This window comes from Thamnophis sirtalis, unplaced genomic scaffold (genome assembly GCF_051295495.1).
Source record: "Thamnophis sirtalis isolate CommonGarterSnake01/CBP01778 unplaced genomic scaffold, rThaSir2_p1.2 scaffold_11, whole genome shotgun sequence".
Lineage (NCBI taxonomy): Eukaryota > Metazoa > Chordata > Lepidosauria > Squamata > Natricidae > Thamnophis > Thamnophis sirtalis.
The window spans coordinates 6,785,072-6,811,623 of NW_028261391.1; the positions used below are offsets into that span (position 1 = coordinate 6,785,072).

A 26,552-nucleotide genomic window follows, 5' to 3' on the forward strand; every position below is an offset into this window, starting at 1 on the left:
TGTAGAGAAAGTCCAATTGCGTCATTTCAGTGTTGGATTTACTCAGCCTTTCTGAGTTTAGCAGGGAGATTTCAAGCAGATCACAAAATAGCAGAGTTGGAAGGGACCTTGGAGGTCTTCTAGTCCAACCTCCTGCTCTAGCAGGAAACCCCATACCGTTTCAGGCAAATGGCTGTCTAATCTCTTCTTAAAGACTTCCAGTGTTGGGGCATTCACAACTTCTGGAGGCAATTTCTGTTCCACTGATTAATTGTTCTAACTTTCAGGAAATTTCTCCTTAGTTCTAGGTTGCTTCTGTCCTTGATTAGTTTCCATCCATTGCTTCTTGTCCTGCCTTCAATTGAGAAGCAGTTTTCTGTTTCTAAATTTGGGGTGGATGATCTGTGAGAGTCTCTGTAATGCCCTGTGTTCCTTTCCATAGAATCATAGGGACTTTGGAGGTCTTCTAGTCTAGGGGTCCCCAACCTTTTGGATCTCAGGGACCACTAAATTCATAATTTTAAATCCCGCAAACCACTAATATGATCTGTCTAATGACCGGCTGGGTGGGCGTGGCTGGGTGGTCATGTGACTGGGTGGGCGTGACCAACTCAATGTCATTCATGTCAAGGGGCGCCTTGCCAGCCACTCCTCGCCCCTCCCCTCCCAGCCACTCCTCGCCTGCCCGCCCGGGCTCCTTAGGGCCCCAACAGGAAGCAGTTGCTGGAGCCGAGCAGCCACCAGGAGAAAGAGTTGGCAAAACAACTCAGTTCAAATTGGATCTGACTGAGAAGGAGACTCAGCAGAAGCACCTCACTGAGGACTAGGAGCATATGCTTTCCAAGCAGAGGGAAAACTTGCGGGAGTGCAAGGCCAGGTAACTGCACCTGGAGGCTCACTGGGCTGAGATGGTCAGCCAGTTCCAGGCCATGATGCAGTCCCACTGGAACGAGGCCCTCAGTGGCCCTTCCCTCCAGCCTTCGCCCAAAGCCCCCCACCAGGAGACCGAAGCAGACCCCAAGTCGGAATTTCTGCCCCCCTCCAACCTGCATAAAAAGACCCCGAAGGGGGAGACTCTCTGCAGCAACACAAGCGTTCATTGCACGTATCCATCCCAGGGGCCGTAGTTTGAGGACCCCTGATTTAGTGCAATATAAAAAATGCAAATCATTTTTCTGCGGACCACTGAAATTTGCTCACGAACCACCAGTGGTCCACGGACCACCAGTTGGTGACAGCTGTTCTAGACCACCTCCCTGCTCAAGCAGGAGAACCTATACAATACAATACAATAGCAGAGTTGGAAGGGACCTTGGAGGTCTTCTAGTCCAACCCCCTGCCTGGGCAGGAAACCTTATACCATTCCAGACAAATGGCTATCCAACATCTTAAAGACTTCCAGTGTTTGGGGCATTCACAACTTCTGGAGGCAAGCTGTTCCACTGATTCATTGTTCTCACTGTCAGGAAATTTCTCCTAAGTTGCTTCTCTCCTTGATTAGTTTCCACCCATTGCTTCTACCCTCAGGTGCCATGGAGAATAGCTTGACTCCCTCTTCTTTGGGGCAACCCCTGAGATATTGGAAGACTGCTCTCACTTCTCCCTGGTCCTTCTTTTCATTAAATTACAATACAATACAATACAACAGCAGAGTTGGAAGGGACCTTGGAGGTCTTCTAGTCCAACCCCCTGCCTGGGCAGGAAACCCTCTACCGTTTCCGACAAATGGCTATCCAACATCTTCTTAAAGACTTCCAGTGTTGGGGCATTCACAACTTCTGGAGGCAATTTCTGTTCCGCTGATTAATTGTTCTAACTGTCAGGAAATTTCTCCTCAGTTCTAAGTTGCTTCTCTCCTCGATTAGCTTCCATCCATTGCTTCTTGTTCTACCCTAAGGTGCCTTGGAGAATAGCTTGACTCCCTCTTCTTTGGGGCAGCCCCTGAGATATTGGAAGGCTGCTATCATGTCTCCCCTAGTCCTTCTTTCTACCATTCTGGACAACTTCTTGAAAACCTCCAGGGATGGAGGACCCACAACTTCTGGAGGGAAGCCCTCCCACTGATTAATTGTTCCATGGGGAAATTCCTCTTTAGTTCCAGGTGATAACCGAAGACTGAGGTGATAACAAGGTAGAACTTAGACCTGTTAAATGTGAAGGAAAGGTACTGGAGCCACAGCCACAGCCACAGATCTTTCGTGTCAGCTTTATGGTCTCCAGGCAACTAGTAAAGGAGCAGAAGGGCAGTTAAACATTTAAATACTAAATGCTAAATAGAGACGAATAATAATAAAGTTATATTTCACTCTCCAGCCTGCCTGAAGCCAACGTTGGCCTTTCCTGACGTTTTGCTGCCCTCTAGTGGTTTATATATGGTAAGTGAAGGGAGCTATTACTGAGTTGGAACAGGATAAGACAAAATAACGGAATAACAGAGCTGGAAGGGGCCTTGGAGGTCATCCAGTCCAACCCCCTGCCCAAGCAGGAGACTCTACACCAGTTCTGACAGATGGCAGTCCAGTCTCTTCTTGAAAGCTTCCCGTGATGAAGCTCCCACAATTTCTGAAGGCAACTTCTGTTCCATGGATTGATTGCTCTCATTTTCCTTCTTATCTAGGCTGAATCTCTCCTTGATTAGTTTCCAGACATTTTTTTCCCCCTGTCTCGCTTTCTGGTGCTTTGGAGAGTAGGTTGACACCCTCTTCTTTGTGGCAGCCCCTGATATATTGGAACAAAGTCATTTCTAAAAAGATCCATTTAGGGAAAATCTCCATATCCTCATTGACTTGGCTTGTCTGTAGGAAGTTAGCACCCACCCCTCCCTCTCCTAAAAAAAAAAAAAGAAATATCCTGGGAAATATTGAAAAGGCAGGATATTATATTTCCCCTGGATCAGAAATGAAGAAACATGTTATTAGGCAGGAAACAGACTCACTCTTAATAGCCCCCCACATTTGTCAATGGGCCATTAAAAAGCCTGAGCCAGTCTATTCTACATAACAAAGATCTCTCCACTTCAGCTCCAGGGTGATGGGATTAAAGCATGATAATATTAGCCTTTTACCCATCTCGCCACAGGGCACCTGGGAAGAAGCAAGGCTCAACCAAACTTGGACTTACAGCCTAGAGAGTTGCCCCTGCATGGCCCCCTGGGAGACTGGAGAGAGAGCCAGGGTGGCGCAGTGGTTAAATGCAGCACTGCAGGCTACTGCTAGATCAGCAGGTCAGCGGTTCAAATCTCACCGGCTCAGGGTTGACTCAGCCTTCCATCCTTCCGAGGTGGGTAAAATGAGGACCCAGATTGTTGGGGGCAATATGCTGACTCTCTGTAAACCGCTTAGAGAGGCCTGAAAGGCCTATGAAGCGGTATATAAGTCTATTGCTATAGACTGGCAACCAATCAGAATACAAGCTGAAGATCAAAGGCCAGAGAGGGCATAAAACCAGGGACTTTCAGCATCTCTGTCTTTTCTTTTCTTCTTCACCCAACATCTGGAAGCATCTGATTCCCCTTTTCTGTTCAGGAGCTCAAGCCATGTGGTCCTGTCCACCATTAAACCATCTTTCCAAGCAGCCTCCATGTCTCCAGTGTCTTTTTCCCCACTTGGAGCCGAACCCAGAAGGACATTTCTTCCAACATGCCAGAAGGTCGCAAAAGTTGACCACATTGACTCAGGGACACTGCAACCATCGTACATACGGGTCAGTGGCCATGTGTCTGACCATATGGCCATGGGGATGCTGCAGTGGTCGTAAGTCACTTTTTTCAGTGCGTTGCCACTTTCAATGGTCGCTAAAGGGACTGTTGTAAGTCGAGGACTGCCTGTACACCATGATTTAGCTCAGCATACGAACTCAGCCAGCACTGAAGCTGGAAGAGAATTAAGCTTCTAATTTCTGCCTGCCGCACTCCAACAGCGTTGGTTGCCAAAGATTTACTCTATCTATGACTTGGGTAGACATTTTCCCCTGGATATCAGAATCAGAATAGAGGTGGAAGGGACCTTGGAGGTCTTCTAGTCCAACCCACTGCTCAAGTAAGAGATTCTAAGCCATTTCAGACAGGCCTTGGTCGCCATGATGTAGAAAAGATGTGGAGACTCTAGAAAGAGTGCAGAGAAGAGCAACGAAGAGGATTAGGGGACTGGAGGCTAAAACATATGAAGAACGGTTGCAGGAACTGGGTATGTCTAATTTAATGAAAAGAAGGACTAGGGGAGACATCATAGCAGTCTTCCAATATCTCAGGTGCTGCCACAAAGAAGAGGGAGTCAAACTATTCTCCAAAGCACCTGAGGGCAGGACAAGAAGCAATGGGTGGAAACTAATCAAGGAGAGAAGCAACTTAGAACTGAGGAGAAATTTCCTGACAGTGAGAACAATTAATCAGTGGAACAGAAGTTGCCTCCAGAAGTTGTGAATGCCCCAACACTGGAAGTCTTTAAGAAGATGTTGGATAGCCATCTATCTGAAATGATATAGGATTTCCTGCCTAGGCAGAGGGTTGGACTAGAAGACCTCGTCTCTCTGGAACAGTGGTGGGTTTCAAATTTTTTTAGAACCTATTCTGTAGGTGTGGCCTGCTTTGTGGGAGTGGCTTGCCAGCCATGTGACTGGGTAGGAGTGGTTTGCCGGCCATGTGAGCGGGTGGGAGAGGCTTGCCAGCCATATGACTGGGTGGGCTTAGCCAACTTGTAAAATGTGATGAAACTCACTTAACAACGCTTTTGCTTAGCAACCAAAATGTTGACTCAGAAACTCTGTCATTTGAAGCAGCAAGTCTTAAAGCTGTCAAGTTGCAAGACCCTCGTACCCCTAACCCTTTAGAAAAAAAAACCTCAGGGGTGTTCAAACTTGACAGCTTTAAGACTTGTGGACTTCAACTCCCAGAATTCCTCCTCTCGCTCTTCATCTTGATGATGTGCGGACGGGCGGGGAGAGGGAACTGGAACCGGTTCTAAACAGCACAGTAGATTTGTGGAACCTCTTCTATAGAAGAGGTTAGAATTGGCAGGAACCCACCCCTGGTCTGGAATAAGGGGGACCAATTATCGTTCCGTTCCCACAACACACTTAAATGAGTCACAGGTAGGGTGTTGCGGTAACAACCAAACTCACTTAATTTATTACCTTAAAGACACAGCAACTGGTCATCAATACGAACCAGCTGCCCAGCGTCTGAATTTTGATCAGCTGACCATGGGGATGCTGTAAAGGTCGTGCAACTGTGAAAAACTATCATAAATTCCATTTTTCGGGGCTGTTGTAACTTTTGAACGGTCGTTAAACGAACAGATGCAAGCCGAGGACTACTTGCTGGGTGGTGAATCAGAAAATCAGGGTCACAGCTAAGTGTGTCTTAAGCATATTATGCAACCATCCCTGCTGTGATTCACTTAGCAGGGTATTAATTTTTAAATCCACCCAGTCCCCTTTCTTTTTAGTTTGGTGGGGAGAACGGCATGAATAATTCTCTCCTGCTATCCATTTTAATGCATCGGGAAGATTCAGCCCCTGGCCTGTGATGGGTAAGCATCTTTCGTGCATGCAATGAGACCAGTTCTGCCTCTTTATAGGATACGTGGTGCTGAAATCAACCCATTTCTTTGCTTTTGGATCTGGAAAAGAGGAGCAGAGGCCGTTTTCCATGCAGAAAAAAACAATTGCTACCAATCTGCCTTCCACTAAGGACCTGTGCACTGCACGAGCCAGAAAGAAGGATGTGAAAAATATCTACAGACCTCTCGCCTCCTGGACAAAAATAATTTCAACTTCTACCCTCAAAATGACGCTATAGGGCACTGCACAGCAGAATAACTGGACACAAGGACAGTTCGCTCCCCCCTCCCCCCCCCCGTTCCATCACTTTGCTAAACAACTAATTTCCCACCAGACTGTCAAGCTATCTAGAAAGGCCGTATCACCCATCATTGTTCTCATCTTCTATTTTCATCTTCCCTATCAACTATCTCCTTATCTTCTTAGGAGTATAGCTTTGTTGCTTGTATCTTAGGATTTGAATTGTTTACTTAGTAGCCTAGTATGATTTATATTGATTGCTTATTTAGTATCCAGTGTTGTATCTAATGTTTTACGATGACTGTATTTTTACAATGACTATGATAATGATCTATCACTATTGTTGTATGTACATTGGGAGTTTATGCACTGCAGACAAATTCCTTGTGTGTTTAATCAGTTGGCTAATAAAGAATTCTATTCTATTCTATTCTATTCTGTTCTATCCTATTCTGTTTTCTTTTCTGTTCTGTCCTGTTTTCTTTTCTGTTCTGTTCCCTTCCATTCCATATTCTATTCTATTCTGTTTTCTGTTCTGTTCCGTTCTGTTCCATTTCATTCCATTCCATTCTCTATTCTATTCTCTATTCTATTCTATCCTATCCCATTCTATTTTCTATTCTATTCCCTTTTCTTTTTTCTTTTCTATTCTGTTCTATTCTATTCTTTTCTCTATCCTATCCTATCCTGTTTTCTTTTTTCTGTTCTTTTCCCTTTCATTCCATTCCATTCCATTCTCTATTCTATTCTATTCTATCCTATCCCATTCTGTTTTCTTTTCTGTTCTGTTCTGTTCCGTTCCATTTCATTCCATTCTCTATTCTATTCTCTATTCTATTCTATCCTATCCTATTTTCTATCCTATTCCCTTTTCTGTTCTATTCTATTCTTTTCTCTATCCTCTCCTATTTTCTATTGTATTCCCTATTCTATTCTATTCCATTTCATTCTATTCCATTCCATTTTATTCTAATTTTCTATTCTATCCTATCCTATTTTCAATTCTATTCTATTTTCACACTCCCTGTATTCCCGAGTGGTTCTGATTGCTTGCACCTCACATCGAGTTGCAAAAAAAAGGCCTGGAGTATCCTGTGGTTTTCTGCAACTGAGATGTAGCAGATGATTTCCCAGGAAATTTCCAGGATGTTGTAAGAGCTGTGGTGGTGCAGTAGTTAAGAGTATAGTACTGCAGGGTACTTCTTCTGACTACCGGCTGCCTGCAATTTGGCAGTTCGAATCTCACTAGGCTCAAGGTTGACTCAGGCTTCCGTCCTTCTGAGGTTGGTAAAATGAGGACCCAGATTGTTGGGGGCAAAAGGCTGACCCTGCAAACCGCTTAGAGGGGGGCTGTAAAGCACTGTGAAGTGATATATAAATCTAAGTGCAATTGCTATGTTGCAAGACTGTGAGAGTGACATGTTAATCCTTGTTTCTCCTCCTCCTTCTCCTCCTCCTCCTCCTCCAGGGTTTAGCCACCTCACCCAGACTTTGCCCTTTCCATTACAAACTGCTTTTAATCCAACCATGGGAATTCCCATGGGATTAAAAACCCTTTCAGAAAGAGAGAGAGAGAGAAAGAGAGAGAGAGAGAGAGAGAGAGAGAGAGAGAGAGAGAGAGAGAGAGAGAGTTACCACAAACGCAAAGCATTTGCTCAACCTCACGCGCATTTTACTCGGTTGATCTTAGTTTTCAAAAAATAAATATTTCATCTTCAACATCGACCCTTCCGTTTTGGATTGAGCGGGAAAGAAGAGCCTCAGCCGCGAAACAACATAAATTATACAACAAAATGAAACAAAATTCCCCCAGTACCCTCCATTCCTGGCCTCGAATTGCAGCGAAGGAGGACAATTTTACATTTTATATACAGTCGTGGCCAAAATTGTGGAAACCGTTTGGGTGTATTTGGTTGTAAAGTGTATTTTTGAGGTTCGATGGCTAATGACCACACCAGGTGTGGCCTGCTTTGTGGGAGTGGCTTGCCAGCCATGTGACCAGGTGGGGAGTGGCTTGCCAGCCATGTGAGCGAGTGGGAGTGGCTTGGCAGTCATGTTGTAAAATGTGGTGAAACTCACTTAACAACGCTCTTGCTTAGCAACCAAAATGTTGGATCAGGAACTCTGGCATTTGAAGCACACAAGTCTTAAAGCTGTCAAGTTACAAGACCCTTGCACCCCTAACCCTTTAGAAAAAAACCCCCAGAGGTGTTCAAAGTTGACAGCTTTAAGACTTGTGGACTTCAACTCCCAGAATCCCTCCTCTCGCTCTTCATCTTGATGATGGGCAGACGGGCGGGGGGAGGGAGATGGAACTGGTTCTAAACGGCACGGTAGATTTGTGGAACCCCTGTACTACTCCCCTCCACCAAAAGTGGTGTTATTAGTCGTCATACCTCAAAATTACTGTACACTTTTCCCAAAAGTTTTTCCCAATTTTGGCCACTACTGTACATATGTACATATATATTACTTTGGGGGAGAGTTTGCTTCCCCTCCTTTGGATAGAGTTCAGTACGACTTAAGCAATTCCTTTTGAAGAGGTCACGTGATCCCGAATGTGTCAAATGAAGATGAAGACGTCAACGTGTTGAGTTCATGGGGACATGGAAGGGTTGGGCAAAAATCACGGTTCCATCGTAGAGTTTTACTGCGTATCCCAGACACGTAATATCAATTCCCAGTTCCTTAAGGAATAAAATAAAATAAATTTTCTTCTCAGAGGTGCAAAACTGGGGTAAGCCCATCCCGTGGCTGCCCACAGGTGTAGAGGAGAAAGGAGAGCAGCTCAGGAGAATGGATGGAGGCTTCTTCTGGGGAGGAGAAGATCTGAAGGCCTTCCTGGTGCACGGAGACCACCATCAAAAGTCGGGGTGACTTCAAGGAGGGTCCCAGAAAGCTCTCACTCCAGACTGCCTGCCTCGGCAACTCTTAAAATATCTTTGGGGGCATCCATGCTTCTTGGTTTGGGCTGGTTAATGTCTCCATGAGCTCTTGGTCACTCCTCCAAAAGTCCCTTGACCTTCTTCTTGAAGGATCTCTGATGCTGCGGGACACAAACGGGGGAACAGAGCAGATCAGTGGGGAGGAGGGGGGGATATGAATTAGACTGGCAGGTTTAATCAGACTGGAGCAGGAAAAACCGGACTTTATCTGTGGACTTACTGGCCTTCTCCAGATTTTAATAGAATGTTAAGATTAACAATGTAGAAACAAATGTACAAAGTTATATAGAAAATATACCATATTTTTCAGAGTGTAAGACACACCTTCCCCCCCCCCAAAAAAAAGGAGCATGGAAATGTTAGTGTGTCTTATGCACCAAATACAGCCATTTTTGGCCTCCTCCACACCCCAATTTTGCGAAAAACAGCCTGTTTTTTGCAAAAACAGGGGCATTTTTGCTTTCCCCCAGCCCTGCTGAAGCCTGCAGAGTGCTCCTGGGGGCCAGGGAAGACAAAGCCCCCTTTTTTTTCTTACTTACCTCTTCGAAATCTTGGTGTGTCTTATACACTGGTGCGTCTTATAGTCCGAAAAATACGGTATATTGCAAGTAATATCATTATCGGGCTGTACACAATTGTAAATCAAAATGTATAGAGTGATAAACGTAGAAAGCAGTGGTTCCCAACTCTTTTTTTGGCCATGTCCCACTTAAGCATCTCTAAAATCCTGATGCCCCCCTTGGGACTTATAACTCTTACTTTACTCAAAAAGTGAACCCTACTCACGCGGAGGAAGTCTAAAAGGCCATTAACTTGCTTTAAACAAGGTTCAAATTGCCCCCATTAAAAATCAACTTGCCCCCCCTGTTGGGAACCACTGGAATAGAGTGTTACGTTATAACTATGGAAACAATGGACACAATTATGATGTACGTCATTATGCATTTAAAAAGGGACAATGCTATAAGATTAAGAGAAAAATGGTTGCGATTAGGGTGTATAACATCATGTATATTTAAAAAGGATTTGATACAACCAGGATTCTGCTCTTGCAAAATTGAAATTGTGATGCAGAATAAAGGAAAATGTACAATGAAAAATATTTTTTTTTTAAAAAAGGTTTTTAATTGAATGTATAAGGCAGAGATGGCGAACCTTTTGTGGCTCGCATGCCAAAAGCGGGGGGAGTGCAGGGGGCGGTCATACGTGGGTGTGCCACACCCATAATGCAATGCGCATGAATCCAGCGTGCATGCATGCATGATCAGCGCTCCCCACTCCATTTATGGCATGCTTTAATATTTGAGGGGCCGCCATAGAGTGGAGGGGGTCAAGCTATTTTCCAAAGCACCTGAAGGCCGGATAAGGAATAATGGATGGAAACTAAACAAGGAGAAATTCAACCTAGAAATAAGGAGGAACTTTCTGACATTGAGAACAATCAATCCATGGAACAGAAGATGCCTTTGGAAGTTGTGGGAGCTTCATCACTGGAGGCTTTCAAGAAGAGACCAGACTGCCATCTCTCAGAAATGGTGTCGGGACTGCTTAGGCGAGGGGTTGGACTAGATGACCAAAAGATCCCTTCCAATTCTGTTAATGTGTATCTGTCTGAATTTTGATCGACTGCAACGGTCACAAGTGTGAAAAATGGTTATAAGTCACTTCTTTTCAGTGCCGTGGTTGCTTTGAGCAGTCACTGTTGTTAGCCAAGGACTACCTGCATTGTGTCTCCACCACGAGTTGGGCCACAACCTTGTGCTAAGGATCCACACTCACCTTGGCACTGGGTGCAACAGGAGTCTCCCTTTTTCCCTTCCTTGGAGCAAGAGGTTGGAGAACATTCTTGACGCTCGCAATGTGTTTCCCCAGACTGAAATTAAAACAACAACAACAACAACAACAACAACAAAAACTTGCTGGAAGAGAACCAGGATTATATAAGATTCTCAAATCCTCAACAAGATAACAATTGGGTAGCAAGAGCTTTCAGACTGCACAGGCGGATCACAGATAGTGATCCCCCAAAACTAATGTTGCTAAGTGAGATGGTTATTAAGTGAATTTTGCCCCCGTTTGATGACCTTTCTTGCCACAATGGTGAAGCGAATCACTGCAGTTGTTAAGTTAGTGACAGGTTTGATTAAGTGACTCTGCGCCCCCCCTCCCCCCCGTTGTTTGCTCGTCAGAAGGTGCCAAACGGGGATGACGTGATTTTGGGACATTGCAACCGTCATAAATACGAGTCAGTTCCCGAGTGTTAGGATTTCGATCACGTGACCATGGGGATGCTGCAATGGTGGTTAAGTGTGAAAAATGGTCATGAATCGTTTTTTTCAGTGCTGTTGTAACTTGGAACGTGTTGTGGCCCGCCAGCGGCTAGCGGAGCTGGCGGCAGATTCGGACAGTGAGGAGGTTGGGGAGGAACCTGGGCCAGTCCTGGAGTCTGGGGAAGGCTCTGAGGAGGGCTCTGTGTCAGAGGCAGAGAGGGGGCCAGAGCCGTCTGACAGTTATCAGCTGCCTTCAGAGTCAGACATCAGTGAGGCAGAAGAACAGCTGGAGCCTGTTCCCAGTGTGAGTTGCCAGACGAAGGGAAGAGCTAAAGAACAGGGGTCGACTTGGGAGTAAGGCCACAGGTGGATGGTGAATGGCCCCTCCCAGAGGGAATAAAAGAGGAGCGAAAGGGGAGGGGAGTTTGCAGGAGACAATTAGTTCGCTTCATTGGTTCGTGTCTCTCCGGGACTCCTTGCCAAGTTCTGCAGATATCAGCCTGGCAGCTCTCCAAGCCAGATAAGGTCTGTGACCGTAAATCCTCCCTTGAAATCCTCCCTTGGCTGGATGTGAAGGAGCAGAATCCACAGTCAATTAATACAAGGGTTTTTTGTGGGGACAAGACTCTTGAACAGCCTAGGTCAGAACAGAGCGGTCACGAAACAAACTGTTGTAAATCAAGGACTACCTGTATTTTTCTTCCACCCACTGGGGTACCGGTCATCTCCTAAGAGAGAAACGTCCCGTCTCCAAGCTACCCACCGAATTTTGCTGTGGAGATTCATCTACCAGGTCCTACTCACCAGACACCAGCAGGTGATGCATTTCATCTCCCCAAAAGGGGGAACCGTGGGGTGCCACCTCTCGTTGTGCATGTACCACTGGCGCCCAAACTTACAACCTCGGGGGCCGTCCGCCTGCATCATGTCGGAAAGCAGGGAAGAGCTCTTCTCCGAGGCTGTGGGGAAAAGGCAGAGCGTGAAGATCACGGGAAGAGCAGAAAAGGGGGAAAGTTGGCTAGAATAGCAATAGCCCTAGAGACTTATATACCGCTTCACAGTGCTTTTATAGCCCTCTGTAAGCCCTTTACAGAGTCAGCCTATTTGCCCCCAACAATCTGGGTCCTCATTTTATCGACCTTGGAAGGATGGAAGACTGAGCCAGTCAGGATCGAACTCCTGGCAGTGAGCAGTGAGTTAGCCTGCAATACTATATTCTAACCACTGCAAAACCACAGCTCTTCCGTGGTGGCTCTGTCCGTCTATCTATCCCTTCCACCCCACATTTAATTCTTTTTCAATCCTCAGATCAATTGTCACTTCACTTTTCTCTGTTTTCAGCAAAAAGTCCATAAAGAATTTCCCTAAAAGGGTCATTTGATAAAGGACTTATTGTTCCAATATCTAATGGGTTGTCACAAAGAGAAGGGGGTCAACCCAGGTATTTTCCAAAGAAACTGAAGGCAGGAGAAGAAGCAATGGGTGGAAACTAATCAAGGAGAGAAGCAGCTTAGAACTAAGGAGAAATTTCCTGACAGTGAGAACAAAGAATCAGTGGAACAGGAGAGCAAGGTGTTATCTGACAGGTTTAACTTACCTGGGCATTGCTTGCAACAGTCAGATGGGTTGACCCGGATGGGGTTACTACAAGCCAGCTCGGGGCACTGCACCTTCTCACAGTGAACTTCCCCGGTGGTTCCCTGCGCAATCACAGATGGGGAATTTTAGCACACAAAAGAACCAGGACATCATATATACACACACTAGGGGTGGGTTCCTGCCAGTTCTAACCTCTTCTATAGAACAGGTTCCACAAATCTACTGTACCGTTTAGAACCGGTTCCAGCTCCTCCCCCCCCCCCCCCGCCCATCCGCACATCATCAAGACGAAGAGTGAGAGGAGGAATTCTGGGAGTTGAAGTCCACAAGTCTTAAAGCTGTCAAGTTTGAACACCCCTGTGTTCAAATGCACAACAGGTGGGTTAAGCCTGTTGGGTCTGGTTGATGTTCCCTTCCTACCTTGCAGGTGCAAATCGCGCATTTGATGAGCCCAAAGGGAGGGACGACAGGATGCCAATGTGTGCCCGCCCGTCTCCAGGTCTTGTCACCATCAAAATAGCATCCTAAGACAGAGAAAGAGGATCAGAGCTCCTTGCCTTAAATGCAGTGTAGATCCTCAAATGGCCCCTGAAGACGTATCTCTTCTTTGCTAAGCCTTGGCTACACTCAAACAACAGATCAAGATTAGATCTATTCTATTCTATTCTATTCTATTCTATTCTATTCTATTCTATTCTATTCTATTCTATTCTATTCTATTCTATTCATCTATCATCTATATCTATCATCTATCTATCTATCATCTATCTATCTATCTATCTATCATCTATCTATCTATCTATCATCTATCTATCTATCTATCTATCTATCTATCGTCTATCATCTATCTATCTACCTACCTACCTACTTACCTACCTACCTATCTATAATCTATCTAATCTATCCATCCATCCATCCATCCATTTACATACTTGTCTGTCTGTCTGTCTGTGTATCTATCTATCTATCTCTCTCTCTCTCTCTCTCTCTCTCTCTCTCTCTCTCTCTCTCTCTCTCTCTCTATCTATCTATCATCTATCTATCTATCATCTATCTATCTATCATCTATCTATCATCATCTATCTATCATCTATCTATCATCATCTATCTATCATCATCTATCTATCTATCTATCTATCTATCTATCAATCTATCAATCTATCAATCTATCAATCTATCAATCTATCAATCTATCAATCAATCATCTATCTATCAATCAATCAATCATCAATCAATCATCAATCAATCATCTATCTATCAATCAATCAATCATCAATCAATCAATCAATCTATCTATCTATCTATCTACCTACCTACCTACCTACCCACCCACCCACCCACCCACCCACCCACCCACCCACTTTGTCTGTCTGTCTGTCTGTCTGTCTGTCTTTCTGTCTATCTGTCTATCTATCTATCTATCTATCTATCTATCTATCTATCTATCTATCTATCTATCTATCTATCTATCTATCTATCTATCTATCTATCTATCTATCCATCCATCCATCCATCTATCATCTGTCTATATCCATCCATCATCCATCCACCCGTCCGCCTATTTATCTACACATACAGTATATAACACACACAGATACATATATAAGTATAAACATAGATAGAAATAAAAACAGGCCAATTAATATGTACACAGAGAAGCCACATTTAGAATGGGGCTCCTAAACGAAATGAGCAGCCTTTCCTAATGGAAGCCATTCAGATTGGGCGGTTTCTGTTCCCGGGATGTGAGCAATGGTCCTGCCAACAGGACAGTCCTTCTGTGGACAGAGGCTGTTTTTAGCTCCAGTCCACATATATATAAGAGTTGCCAATTTTGGAGACCCCTGCCCTAGACCCATCCCTTGCAGCCCTAACATAACCTTCTTTTTAAATACAAACTGGAAGAATTATTTCCTCTGAATTTAGCTCTGATGACAATGTGACCCCCCTGACCAATAATTAAGGACTCCTCTCCCGTGTGACCCATGGGCTCTGTGGCCACATGCACAAAATCTCTGCACCTTTATTAAAAGAGAATTTGCTAGTTTGTTCTACCAGAAGATCCATAATGCTCAGCCAGCCCACTCATGCCTTTACCTTCGCTGCCGTCTCGGATTTTCTCTGCTCTTTTCCGTTCTTCATTTTCCTCTATTCAAGAAGAGAAGAGGATTAACAGATTAACAGAGTTGGAAGGGACCTTGCGGGTCATCTAGTCCAACCCTCTGCCCAAGCAGGAGACACTAACTCTGCCTCTACCTAGGATCAAACTCACAACCTCCTGATTGTGAGGCGAGAGCTCCAGCTGAAGGCCACAACAGCAGGATGCACAGATGTATCCCGACCGAAGGGGAAATAAACAGGATCAGCTATGATTGGGACAGCTACACTCCCCTTCCGGGGTGGGGGGTATGGGTAGGGAGAGTCTCCCCCCAGGCCAGTGGTGGGTTTCAAAATTTTTTTGAACCTACTCTGTGGGTGTGGCCTTCTTTATGGGAGTGGCTTGCCAGCCATGTGACCTGGTGGGAGTGGCTTGCCGGCCATGTGTTCTCTCTCTCTCTCTCTCTCTCTCTCTCTCTCTCTCTCTCTCTCTCTCTCTCTCTCTCTCTCTCTCTCTCTCTCTCTCTCTCCTTCCTTTTGTCTCTCTGTCCCTTTTTTCTTTTTTCTTTCATTTCTCTCTCACTTTTTCTTTCTTTTTTTATTTCCTTTCTTTCTCTTTCTTTCTCTCTCTGTGTGAGTCTGTGTGTGTGTGTGTGTGTGTGTGCCTCTTTGCCTCTCTCTCTTTCCCTCCCTCTCTCCCTCTGTGTCTCTCTGTCAGTGGTGGGTTTCAAAAAATTTTGGAACGTCTTCTGTAGGTGTGGCCTGCTTTCCGGGTCCACTGGTGGAACCTCTTCTAACCGGTTCCGTAGATTTGACGAACTGGTTCTACCGAACAGGGGCGAACTGGTAGGAACCCACCTCTGCCCCCCGGCCTTCTTTGGGCACTTTGTCCCAACCCTCTTGCCAGTGGGGCAGTGTCCTCTCACCATGGCACGCTATGTCCTGAACCAACTTTCACCTAACAAGCTCTGAAGTGCATGTGCTAAGAGGGTGATGCCGAATCTTTTTTTGGCTCGCGTGCCAAAAGCGGGGGGAGCGCAGTGGGGTTGTGCACGGGTCTGCCACACCCATAATGCTATGCACACAACCACAGTGCGCATGCGTGCATGACCAACGCTCCCCCCCCATTTTTGGCATGCTTTCTTCGCCCTCCCCAGGCTCCAGAGGCTTTATAGGAGCCTGGGGAGGGCGAAAACAGCCTCCCCCATTCCCCCGGAGGTTTCAGGAGCTTCCCTAAAGCCTCCGGAGCACGAAAAACGAGCCTACGAGCAAACCAGAAGTGACTTCCAGGTTTGCTCATAGTATCGTTTTTTGTCCTCCAGAGCCTTCAGGGAAGCCTCCTGCGGGCTCCTGAACGCTCCGGAGGGCTAAAAACCGGCCCTATGAGCAACCTGGAAGTCCATTCCCGAACTTCCGGTTGGCTTGTAGGCAGGGGTGGGTTTCAACCGGTTCGCGGCGGTCCCCGCGAACCAGTTGGTTGGCGAACCCGGAAGTAAGTAACTTCCGGGAACAGTGAAGGGCCCGCCCGCCCGCCCGCGCTCCTTACCCGGTTTTGACGAGTTCTGCGCTTCCATGCATGCGCAGGATGCATACAGTGCCTGCACGATCCTCCAGGAGCAGGTGGATCATCGCACAGACACTAGTACGCATGCATGCACTGCGCGCATGCACGAGGACGCCGCCGGCCCCGTTCCAACCGAACCGGTAGGAACGGGGCGAGAAACCCACCCCTGCTTGTAGGGCCGGTTTTTCGCGCTCCGGAGGGCGAAAAATGGCCTCAAAAGAAGGCCGAAGTCAGCTTCGCATCCCCTGACAAATGGCTCCGCGTGCCACAGGTTCGCCATCACGGTGCTAAGGTGTGGGAAGACAGAAATCATCATCCTCATTTCACGACCCCATAATCCCTTGCAGGATGGAGTCTGGGCACCCGAATGGCTCTGACAGAGAGCCCAGCATCCCATCTGAAGGCTTAATCCTGCCCTGCCCAGGTTACCTTGGCACACAGGGCAGCACTGATCACTTTGATGGACTGGCTGGGAGCAGTTGAGAGGCTGGCACAACACCGGATCACAGATCACCGTCCGCTTCTGAGGAACCGGAAGGAGAGAGAAAAAGGACGACAGAAGGAAGACCGTCGATTAGAGAAGGGAAAAGGAAGGCGCAGAATTCTATTCTCACTTGGGCCGAGTTTGCTTGCAAAATGACAGCAGAACAGAGTTGGAAAGGACCTTGGAGGCCTGGTACTCCAACCTTCTGCTCAAGCAGAAACCCTACACCAGTGGTGTCAAACTCAAGGCCCGCGGGCCGGATCCGGCCCATGGAGTGCTTAGATCTGGCCCACAGTGCCTCTTCTGGCGAAAACGGAGCTCGGGAGGGCTGCGTGCAGCAAAGATGGGAACCCAAAAAATAAAACTTTCCTTCTAATTCAGGGGTGTCAAACTCAATTTCATTGAGGGCCTGGAAGGCAGGTGGGTGTGGCTGCCTGAGTGGGTGTGGCCAACTGGATGGGCATGGCCATCCGTTTTTAAAAAAATATTTTTTATTAAACATTCCCCAGTTTAAAAAGAACAAGAGAAAGATACAGAGACAGAGACAAAACAAATAAAAACACGAACAATATAACAATGTAACACACTTTTACAGCTTCCCGAATCAGCATGTATATTCTGCTTTTTGTAGTTTACTATTCAATTTTTGCCTTCTCAGGGTTTTTAACAATTCTAATAGTATTGAATATAATTATGTTGCACTATAATAGTTTGGTGCATATAATCAAATTTTACATATATGCATTTTCCTTCATAATAGAATCAATAATTTTCAAAACTTCTATTTCTTGTTTTGGCTTCTATTCTTTAGCCACTTGTATGGTCTATTCCAAATTTTATAGTAGTCCGATGGCCATCACGACCGCCACTCACTGAGCGTGGCTGATTGGGTGGGCGTGGCCAGCTTAACACCATTCCCCAAACTGCTGGCATGTTTCCTCTCTGCACTGGGTAGACTGGGCTGAAACCAGGCTGGTCCAAGGTTTCCCCTTTGCATTGGGTCGGGCTGACCCCTTACTACACAGTGACTACACAGACCAGATCCAACCACATCATGGGCTGGATCCGAGCCTTCTGTTTGACACCCCTGTTCTAATGGGACGCTTCAATGCTTCCCGAAAGCCGTCATTACTTTCTCCACTCTCTTCCCACCTACCTGACAGATGCATATAGAACATTTCTTGTCATAGTCGGGAGCCCAGCGGGAGCCATGAGGCCGATGTTGACCTTCAAAAAAGCAGGCGTTGGAGTCTTTCTTCACCTCTTTGGGGTCCCTGGGTCTTGGTTCTCCAATGAGTTCCAACTCTTGGTTTTCAGAGGCCAGCCGAAAGCCGCCCGCCTTGCAGTGGTTGGGAATGTGAACCTGGAAGCACAGTGGCAATTGAACAAGTGAGCAGCTGAATGAGCACTGTCCGAAGATTTCTCTGTGGTCATGCGGCTGGCATGATTAAATGCCGAAGATGCACGGAACGCTGTTCCCTTCCCACCAAAGGTGGTTCCTCCTTTTCTACTCGCATTTTTCACGTGCTTTCGAACTGCTAGGTTGGCAGAAGCTGGGACAAGTAGCGGGAGCTCACTCCGTTATGCAGCACTAGGGATTCGAACTGCCGAACTCCTGACCTTTCTGATCAACAAGCTCAGCGTCTTAGCCACTGAGCCACCGTGTCCCTTTTTTGTGAGATAATAATTGTTAGATCATAACTAAAATGTTTATTAGATGATATTTCTTACATATCCTGCTTGATCCCGCCTTCTGCTTTAGGGAAAATGTATAAAAGTTCCTTAATTCTGGGGATTTTGTAGTATCCTTCCCCTAGAGTGGGGTTGGAATGGGGATTTTGCAATATCCTTCTCGCAGAGTGGGGAGGGAATGGGGATTTTGCAGTATCCTTCCCCTGCAGTAGGGAAGGAATGGAGATTTTACAGTATCCTTCCCCTGGAGTGGGGAGGGAATGGGGATTTTGCAGTATCCTTCCCCTGGAGTAGGGAAGGAATGGAGATTTTACAGTATCCTTCCCCTGGAGTGGGGAGGGAATGGGGATTTTGCAGTATCCTTTTCCTGGAGTAGGGAAGGAATGGGGATTTTGCAGTATCCTTCCCCTGGAGTAGGGAAGGAATGGAGATTTTACAGTATCCTTCCCCTGGAGTGGGGAGGGAATGGGGATTTTGCAGTATCCTTCCCCTGGAGTAGGGAAGGAATGGAGATTTTACAGTATCCTTCCCCTGGAGTGGGGAGGGAATGGGGATTTTGCAGTATCCTTTTCCTGGAGTAGGGAAGGAATGGGATTTTGCAGTATCCTTCCCCTGGAGTAGGGAAGGAATGGAGATTTTACAGTATCCTTCCCCTGGAGTGGGGAGGGAATGGGGATTTTGCAGTATCCTTCCCCTGGAGTAGGGAAGGAATGGAGATTTTACAGTATCCTTCCCCTGGAGTGGGGAGGGAATGGGGATTTTGCAGTATCCTTTTCCTGGAGTGGGGAGGGAATGGGGATTTTGCAGTATCCTTCCCCTGGAGTAGGGAAGGAATGGAGATTTTACAGTATCCTTCCCCTGGAGTGGGGAGGGAATGGGGATTTTGCAGTATCCTTCCCCTGGAGTAGGGAAGGAATGGAGATTTTACAGTATCCTTCCCCTGGAGTGGGGAGGGAATGGGGATTTTGCAGTATCCTTCCCCTGGAGTGGGGAGGGAATGGGGATTTTGCAGTATCCTTTTCCTGGAGTAGGGAGGGAATGGGGATTTTGCAGTATCCTTCCCCTGCAGTAGGGAAGGAATGGAGATTTTACAGTATCCTTCCCCTGGAGTGGGGAGGGAATGGGGATTTTGCAGTATCCTTCCCCTGGAGTAGGGAAGGAATGGAGATTTTACAGTATCCTTCCCCTGGAGTGGGGAGGGAATGGGGATTTTGCAGTATCCTTTTCCTGGAGTAGGGAAGGAATGGGGATTTTGCAGTATCCTTCCCCTGGAGTAGGGAAGGAATGGAGATTTTACAGTATCCTTCCCCTGGAGTGGGGAGGGAATGGGGATTTTGCAGTATCCTTCCCCTGGAGTAGGGAAGGAATGGAGATTTTACAGTATCCTTCCCCTGGAGTGGGGAGGGAATGGGGATTTTGCAGTATCCTTTTCCTGGAGTGGGGAGGGAATGGGGATTTTGCAGTATCCTTCCCCTGGAGTAGGGAAGGAATGGAGATTTTACAGTATCCTTCCCCTGGAGTGGGGAGGGAATGGGGATTTTGCAGTATCCTTCCCCTGGAGTAGGGAAGGAATGGAGATTTTACAGTATCCTTCCCCTGGAGTGGGGAGGGAATGGGGATTTTGCAGTATCCTTCCCCTGGAGTGGGGAGGGAATGGGGATTTTGCAGTATCCTTTTCCTGGAGTAGGGAGGGAATGGGGATTTTGCAGTATCCTTCCCCTGCAGTAGGGAAGGAATGGAGATTTTACAGTATCCTTCCCCTGGAGTGGGGAGGGAATGGGGATTTTGCAGTATCCTTTTCCTGGAGTGGGGAGGGAATGGGGATTTTGCAGTATCCTTCCCCTGCAGTAGGGAAGGAATGGAGATTTTACAGTATCCTTCCCCTGGAGTGGGGAGGGAATGGGGATTTTGCAGTATCCTTCCCCTGGAGTAGGGAAGGAATGGAGATTTTACAGTATCCTTCCCCTGGAGTGGGGAGGGAATGGGGATTTTGCAGTATCCTTTTCCTGGAGTAGGGAAGGAATGGGGATTTTGCAGTATCCTTCCCCTGGAGTAGGGAAGGAATGGAGATTTTACAGTATCCTTCCCCAGGAGTGGGGAGGGAGTGGGGATTTTGCAGTATCCTCCCCCTGCCACGCCCACCAAGCCACGCCCACAAAACCGGTAGTAAAAAAATTTGAATTTCACCACTGCTATATATCCCAGGTCAATGAAATGTCTTTCTGTTGAGCTCTTGCACTGCAAAAGCTACAAACAGAATTTGAGTTTCCAGTTTCTTCTTTTCAACTCAAACTCCTTCATGGATTTGTGGTGGGGAAGGCAATGTTGGGAAAGAAATTGTGTCACCCGCTTTGAGCTCCTGGAGGGCAGACAGGGGATATAATCCAGCAAATAGATTAATAAATCATTTTCCTCCAGAATTGCCAGCGTGGAAAGGCTTAGTTCTTTTCCATCTTCACCGCTCAGCAACCGCTGAAGGAAAACACGTCCTGGCACTGTGATCGGTTGCCAAGAGGATTCTGCCACCTTCCAGCCAAGCACGGTTTCTGGGAACCTGCTGGCAATGTTGGCCTCGAGCCCTGGTAAGGTGCGTGGCAGACAAAAATCTGCCTTTGCAAACATCCCAGCCATGGAGGGAGTCTGTTTGGGTATCAGAAGAGAGGAGGAGGAGGAAGAGCAAGAAGAGCAGGAGGAAGGAGATGGGGACAAGGAGGAAGAGGAGGAGGAGGAGAGGAGGAGGAGGAAGAAGAGCAGAAGGAGATGGGGAGGAGGAAGAGAAGGAGGAGGAGGAAGAGAAGAAGGAGGAGGAAGAGAAGGAGATGGGGAGGAGGAAGAGAAGGAAGAGGAGGAGAAGAGGAGGAGGAGAGAAGGAGGAAGAAGAGCAGGACAAGGAGATGGGGAGGAGGAGGATGAGAAGGAGGAGAAGAAGATGAAGAAGAGGAGGAAGAAGAGGAAGAGAAGGAGGAGGAAGAAGAGTAGGAGAAGGAGATGTGGAGGAGGAAGAAGAGAAGGAGGAGAATGAGAAGAAGAGGTGGAGAAGGAGAAGATGAAGAAGAGGAGGAGGAAGAGAAGGAGATAGGGAGGAGGAGGAAGAGGAAGAGAGGAGGAGAAGAAGATGAAGAAGAGGAGGAGGAGGAAGAGGAGATGGGGAGGAGGAAGAGAAGGAGGAGGAAGAGAAGGTGGAGGAGGAGGAGAAGAAGAGGAGGAGGAGAAGAAGATGAAGAAGAGGAGGAAGAAGAGGAAGAGAAGGAGGAGGAAGAAGAGTAGGAGAAGGAGATGTGGAGGAGGAGGAGGAGGAGAGAAGGAGGAGAATGAGAAGAAGAGGAGGAGAAGGAGAAGATGAAGAAGTAGAGGAGGAGGAAGAGAAAGAGGAGGAAGAAGAGCAGAAGGAGATGGGAGGGAGGAGTAAGAAAAGGAGAAGGAGGAGAAAAGGAGGGAAGAAATGGAGGAGAAGGAGGAGAAGAGGAGGAGGAGAAGAAGAAGACAAAGAAGAAGAGGAGAGGAGGGGGAGACTTGCTTCAGCCAAAAAATGCTTTGCTTTTTTGGTCAAATTTTGTGACAATTTTTTTCTGCCTCACATCTTCCTCACTGGGATTGCATTGAGTCCTTGTTCATCAGTTTAACATCAAGAAGGTACCCTCTTCCATCAAGGACCCCAGACATGGCAGGTCAAGGCGAGGCAAGAAAGAGTAAACTAGGAGTAGCTACAAGGGATTAGCGCTCCCTTGCAGCCATAGGAGTAGTCTACTCCAACTAGTTCTAGGCCAAGGAGGAAACCTTGGGTTTTCAGCATCTCCATATCAAAGCCAGCAGATTAAGAGGGAGCAGAGTTACCTTCAGAGTAACATGCCTACACCCATATTCATCCCAAATGGGAACAGCAACCCAGATGGCGCAGTGGTTAGAATGCAGTATTGCGGGCTAACTCACTGCTCACTGCCAGCAGTTCGATCCTGACCGGCTCAAGGTTGACTCAGCCTTCCATCCTTCTGAGGTGGTTAAAATGAGGACCCAGATTGTTGGGGGCAAATAGGCTGACTCTGTAAACCGCTTAGAGAGTGCTGTAAAGCATAATAGCAATAGCAGTTAGACTTATATACCGCTTCATAGGGCTTTCAGCCCTCTCTAAGCAGTTTACAGAGTCAGCATATTGCCCCCACAGTCTGGGTCCTCATTTCACCCACCTCGGAAGGATGGAAGGCTGAGTCAACCTTGAGCCGATGAGATTAGAACCGCTGAACTGCAGATAACAGTCAGCTGAAGTGGCCTGCAGTACTGCACCCTAACCACTGCGCCACCTCGGCTCTTATATAATGAAGTCTAAATGTTTTTGCTATTGCTAATTTCATTTCTTGGAAAGTGAACTCAAATTCTCCTGGCTACGTGAATCCAACCCGCTTTGTTTTTCCTGGCCGTAGCATGAAAAATGGCTTGCTGTCATTTTGTTTCCTGATGCTGATGCAGAAGGACTACCCGTTTCACTTCCAAGAATTGGCATTTCTGTAGGGTTTCACATCCAAATATTAATCGGGCCCATGTCGGTTTAGCTTCCACGCCCAGACAGAGTCAGCCAAATGCTGCCATTGCGTTTTCATGGAATTAAAATGAAATAGAATTAATATGATGACTCTCTTAGTCTTTCTCAACCTTGGCCCTTTAAGGCTCTGTTTAGGCCCAGGACTCTTCAACATCTTCATCAATGACTTGGAGGAGGGGATAGATGGGGAACTCATCAAATGTGCAGATGACACCAAGCTGGCAGGAATAGCCAACACTCCAGAAGACAGGCTTAAGATACAGAAGGATCTTGACAGACTTGAACATTGGGCCCTATCTAAGAAAATGACATTTAATGGTGAAAAGAGTAAGGTTCTACATTTAGGCAAGAAAAACGAAATGCACAGGTACAGTATAGGTAGTTCCTTGCTCAATAGTAATAACTGTGAGAGGGATCTTGGAATCCTAGTGGACAACCATTTAAATAGGAGCCAGCCGTGTGCAGCAGCTGCCAAAAAAGCCAACACAGTTCTAGGCTGCATAAACAGAGGGGATAGAATCAAGATCATGTGAAGGGTTAATACCACTTTACAAGGCCTTGGTGAGGCCACACTTGGAATACGGCATTCAGTTTTGGTCGCCACGATGTAGAAAAGATGTGGAGAACTCTAGAAAGAGTGCAGAGAAGAGCAACAAAGAGGATTAGGGGACTGGAGATTAAAACATATGAAGAACAGTTGCAAGAACTGGGTATGTCTAGTTTAATGGAAAGAAGGACTAGGGGAGACATGATAGCAGTGTTCCAACATCTCAAGGGCTGCCACAAAGAAGAGGGAGTCAAACCAGTGGTGGGTTCCAGTCAGATCCTGTTCCAACCGGTAAGGTTGGAACGGGCCCGGAGACATCCACATGGACATGTACAGCATGTGCATGCGTCTTGACGTACAGTGACGCTTCTGCGAGCCTCCGCCATGCTCCAGCTGCTCGGTAAAGCGTCGTGCAAGCACATGCATGGACGTGCCGAAGACTTTAAAGACAGGTAAGGAGCACGGGCGGGCGGGCGGGTGGGCCCTCCGGAGCACTGTACCAGAGCGGTACTCGGTGCTCCGGGCAGGCTCTAGTACTCCCGTACCAGGGTGTACTGCCTGCAACCCACCACTGAGTCAAGCTATTCTCCAAAGCACCTGAGGGCAGGACAAGAAGCAATGAATGGAAACTAGTCAAGGAGAGAAGCAACTTAGAACCAAGGAGGAATTTTCTGACAGTGAGAACAATTAATCAGTGGAACAACTTGCCTCCAGAAGATGTGAATGCGCCAACACTGGAAGTTTTAAAGAAGATGTTGGATAACCATTTGTCTGAAGTGATGTAGGGTTTCCTGCCTAAGCAGGAGGTTGGACTAGATGACCTCCAAGGTCCCTTCCAACTCTGTTATTCTATTCTATTCTTATTCTAAGATGTGTGAACTTCAACTGCCAGAGTTTGCTGGCTGGGGAATTCTGGGAGTTGAAGCCAGGCTTAAAGTTGCCAAGGTTGGAGACTCCTGGCCTAATGCATATATTCACTGCCATTATGCAACAGTCAAATAGCTTTGGCTGACTGGGGAATTCTGGGAGTTGAAGTCCATACATCTTGAAGTGGCCGAAACAGCATTCTAGTTAACAGCTAACACCTATTCCTGAACTTTAAACAACTTATTTAGAGCCTGTGAGGGATGAAAGCAAAAGTTTGAAACAAAACAAGATACAAACCGTATTATTGATTATGACAATTTCTCTTCTTATTTTGCTAGCTAAGAAAGGACAGCCTGCCCCACTCCACTTGTCCTGTCGTTCCCCCCCAGGAAAACTTTCTATGTCATTCAGTGTTAGGCAAACATCCATCTTCATAAATGCAGCGTTTCTCATTATTTTATTTTCCTGCCAAGAAAAGCTTCGTTGGCGGAATTTCCATCTGTCTAGGGAGCAAGCAAATGCTTCTCCTTGCAGTGATTAGGAATGCAAACAATGTAGAGTTTAAGAGTTTTGGCACACGGCTTTCCTTGGCAACTTGCCACACTCTTAAATGTTCCCACTAGCTGAGAAAAAGAGAGTAATTTTAAAAATTCTCTCTCTCTCTCTCTCTTCCTCCCTCCCTCCGTGTGTGTGTGTGTGTATGTGTGTGTGTGTGAGAGAGAGAGAGAGAGAGAGGAGAGAGAGAGAGAGAGAGGGAGGGAGGGAGGGAGAGAGAGAGAGAGAGAGAGAGACAGACAGACAGACAGACAGACAGACAGACAGACAGACTTCAATTCCTGTCTGCTTAGAGGGCCTTTTCAACCTGACTTTTCAAACTGTGCCCATCACCTCCTTGAAAGAAAGAAGTTTGTGAATTTATCCTTGTACAGATTATTCAAAAACTGCAAGGCGATCCAACCGGTCAGTCCTAGAGGATATCAACCCGGACTACTCTTTAAAAGGCCAGATCCTGAAGAGGAAACTCAAGTACTTTGGCTACCTAATGAGAAGGAAGGACTCCCTGGAGAAGAGCCTCATGCTGGGAAAGATGGAGGGCAAAGGAAGAAGAAGGGGACGGAAGAGAATGAGGTGGCTGGATGGAGTCATTGAAGCAGTCAGCGTGAGCTTAAATGGACTCCAGAAGATGGTAGAGGACAGGAAGGCCTGGAGGAACATTGTCCATGGAGTTGCAATGGGTCAGACAGGACTTCGCAAATAAATACAACAAGTCTAGGGAAGAGAAGGACCTGTGATAGCAGTCTTCCAATATTTGAGGGGCTGCCACAGAGAGAAAGGGGGGTCAAGCTATTTTCCAAAGCACCCAAAGGCCAGAGAAAGAATAACGGATGGAAACTGAACAAGGAGAGATTTAACCTAGAAATAAGGAGAAATTTTCTGACTGTGAGAACAATCAACCAATGGAACAGAAGTTGTGGGAGCTTCATCACCGGAAGCTTTCAAGAAGAGATTGGACTGCCATCTGTCAGAAATGGTGTAGGGTCTCCTGCTTGGATGGGTGGTGGTGGACTAGATGACCTACAAGGTCCCTTCCAACTCTGTTAATCTGCAAATGGTTTGGAAATCAAGAGTCTTTTAGAGCTAAAAAAAAGCAGACATACCTTCCCCCGGATCTCTCCTTGGGGGTTCGCTTTGGTGCTGACTTGCAGGAAGGCTGTGCCTTGAGCCAGGTGGCGAAACAGCTCTGCGTCCAGGTCCTTGACCACTCCCTGGGCCTAAGGGGGAAAGAGAAGTACCTCAATAGTGTTCCAGGACAGGATGCAGGGAATTCTCAACTTACAACCATTTATTTAATGCGGGGGTGTCCAAACTTGGGAACTTTAAGACTTGTGGACTTCAACTCCCAGAATTCCCCAGACAGCATGGCTCTCTGGCGAATTCTGGGAATTGAAGTCCACAAGTCTTAAAGTTCCCAAGTTTGGATACTCCTGGTTTAATGTCTATGGAGATTCTCTTTAAAAAAAAAAAACTTCACATCTTTGCAACACATTTACACTTCTTTTACATATCTGTTGTGGTTCTTTTATCTGTACCTATAAGTCTTTTATAACTATAACTTTATATATACGTGCATTTATATTATTTCATACATCTTTTTTCTTCATTCTATATATA

The 26,552-nt window shown here is 46.6% G+C and overlaps 1 protein-coding gene across 1 annotated transcript in view; it reads right to left on the reverse strand.

Annotated features, from left to right (window-relative positions):
• Positions 1–8,032: 8,032 nt before the first annotated feature.
• The window catches only part of CHRD (chordin), a 57,580-nt gene continuing 39,060 nt past the window's right edge, over positions 8,033–26,552 (reverse strand). The window contains exons 15-23 of the mRNA XM_087726127.1: positions 26,039–26,152; positions 17,894–18,100; positions 16,683–16,776; positions 14,690–14,740; positions 13,013–13,116; positions 12,591–12,693; positions 11,798–11,952; positions 10,503–10,596; positions 8,033–8,824 (exon numbers count right to left, since the gene is read on the reverse strand). Of these exons, the coding sequence (XP_087582253.1) occupies positions 8,754–8,824; positions 10,503–10,596; positions 11,798–11,952; positions 12,591–12,693; positions 13,013–13,116; positions 14,690–14,740; positions 16,683–16,776; positions 17,894–18,100; positions 26,039–26,152 (993 nt within the window). The 3' untranslated portion in view covers positions 8,033–8,753. The remainder of the gene's footprint in view (positions 8,825–10,502; positions 10,597–11,797; positions 11,953–12,590; positions 12,694–13,012; positions 13,117–14,689; positions 14,741–16,682; positions 16,777–17,893; positions 18,101–26,038; positions 26,153–26,552) is intronic.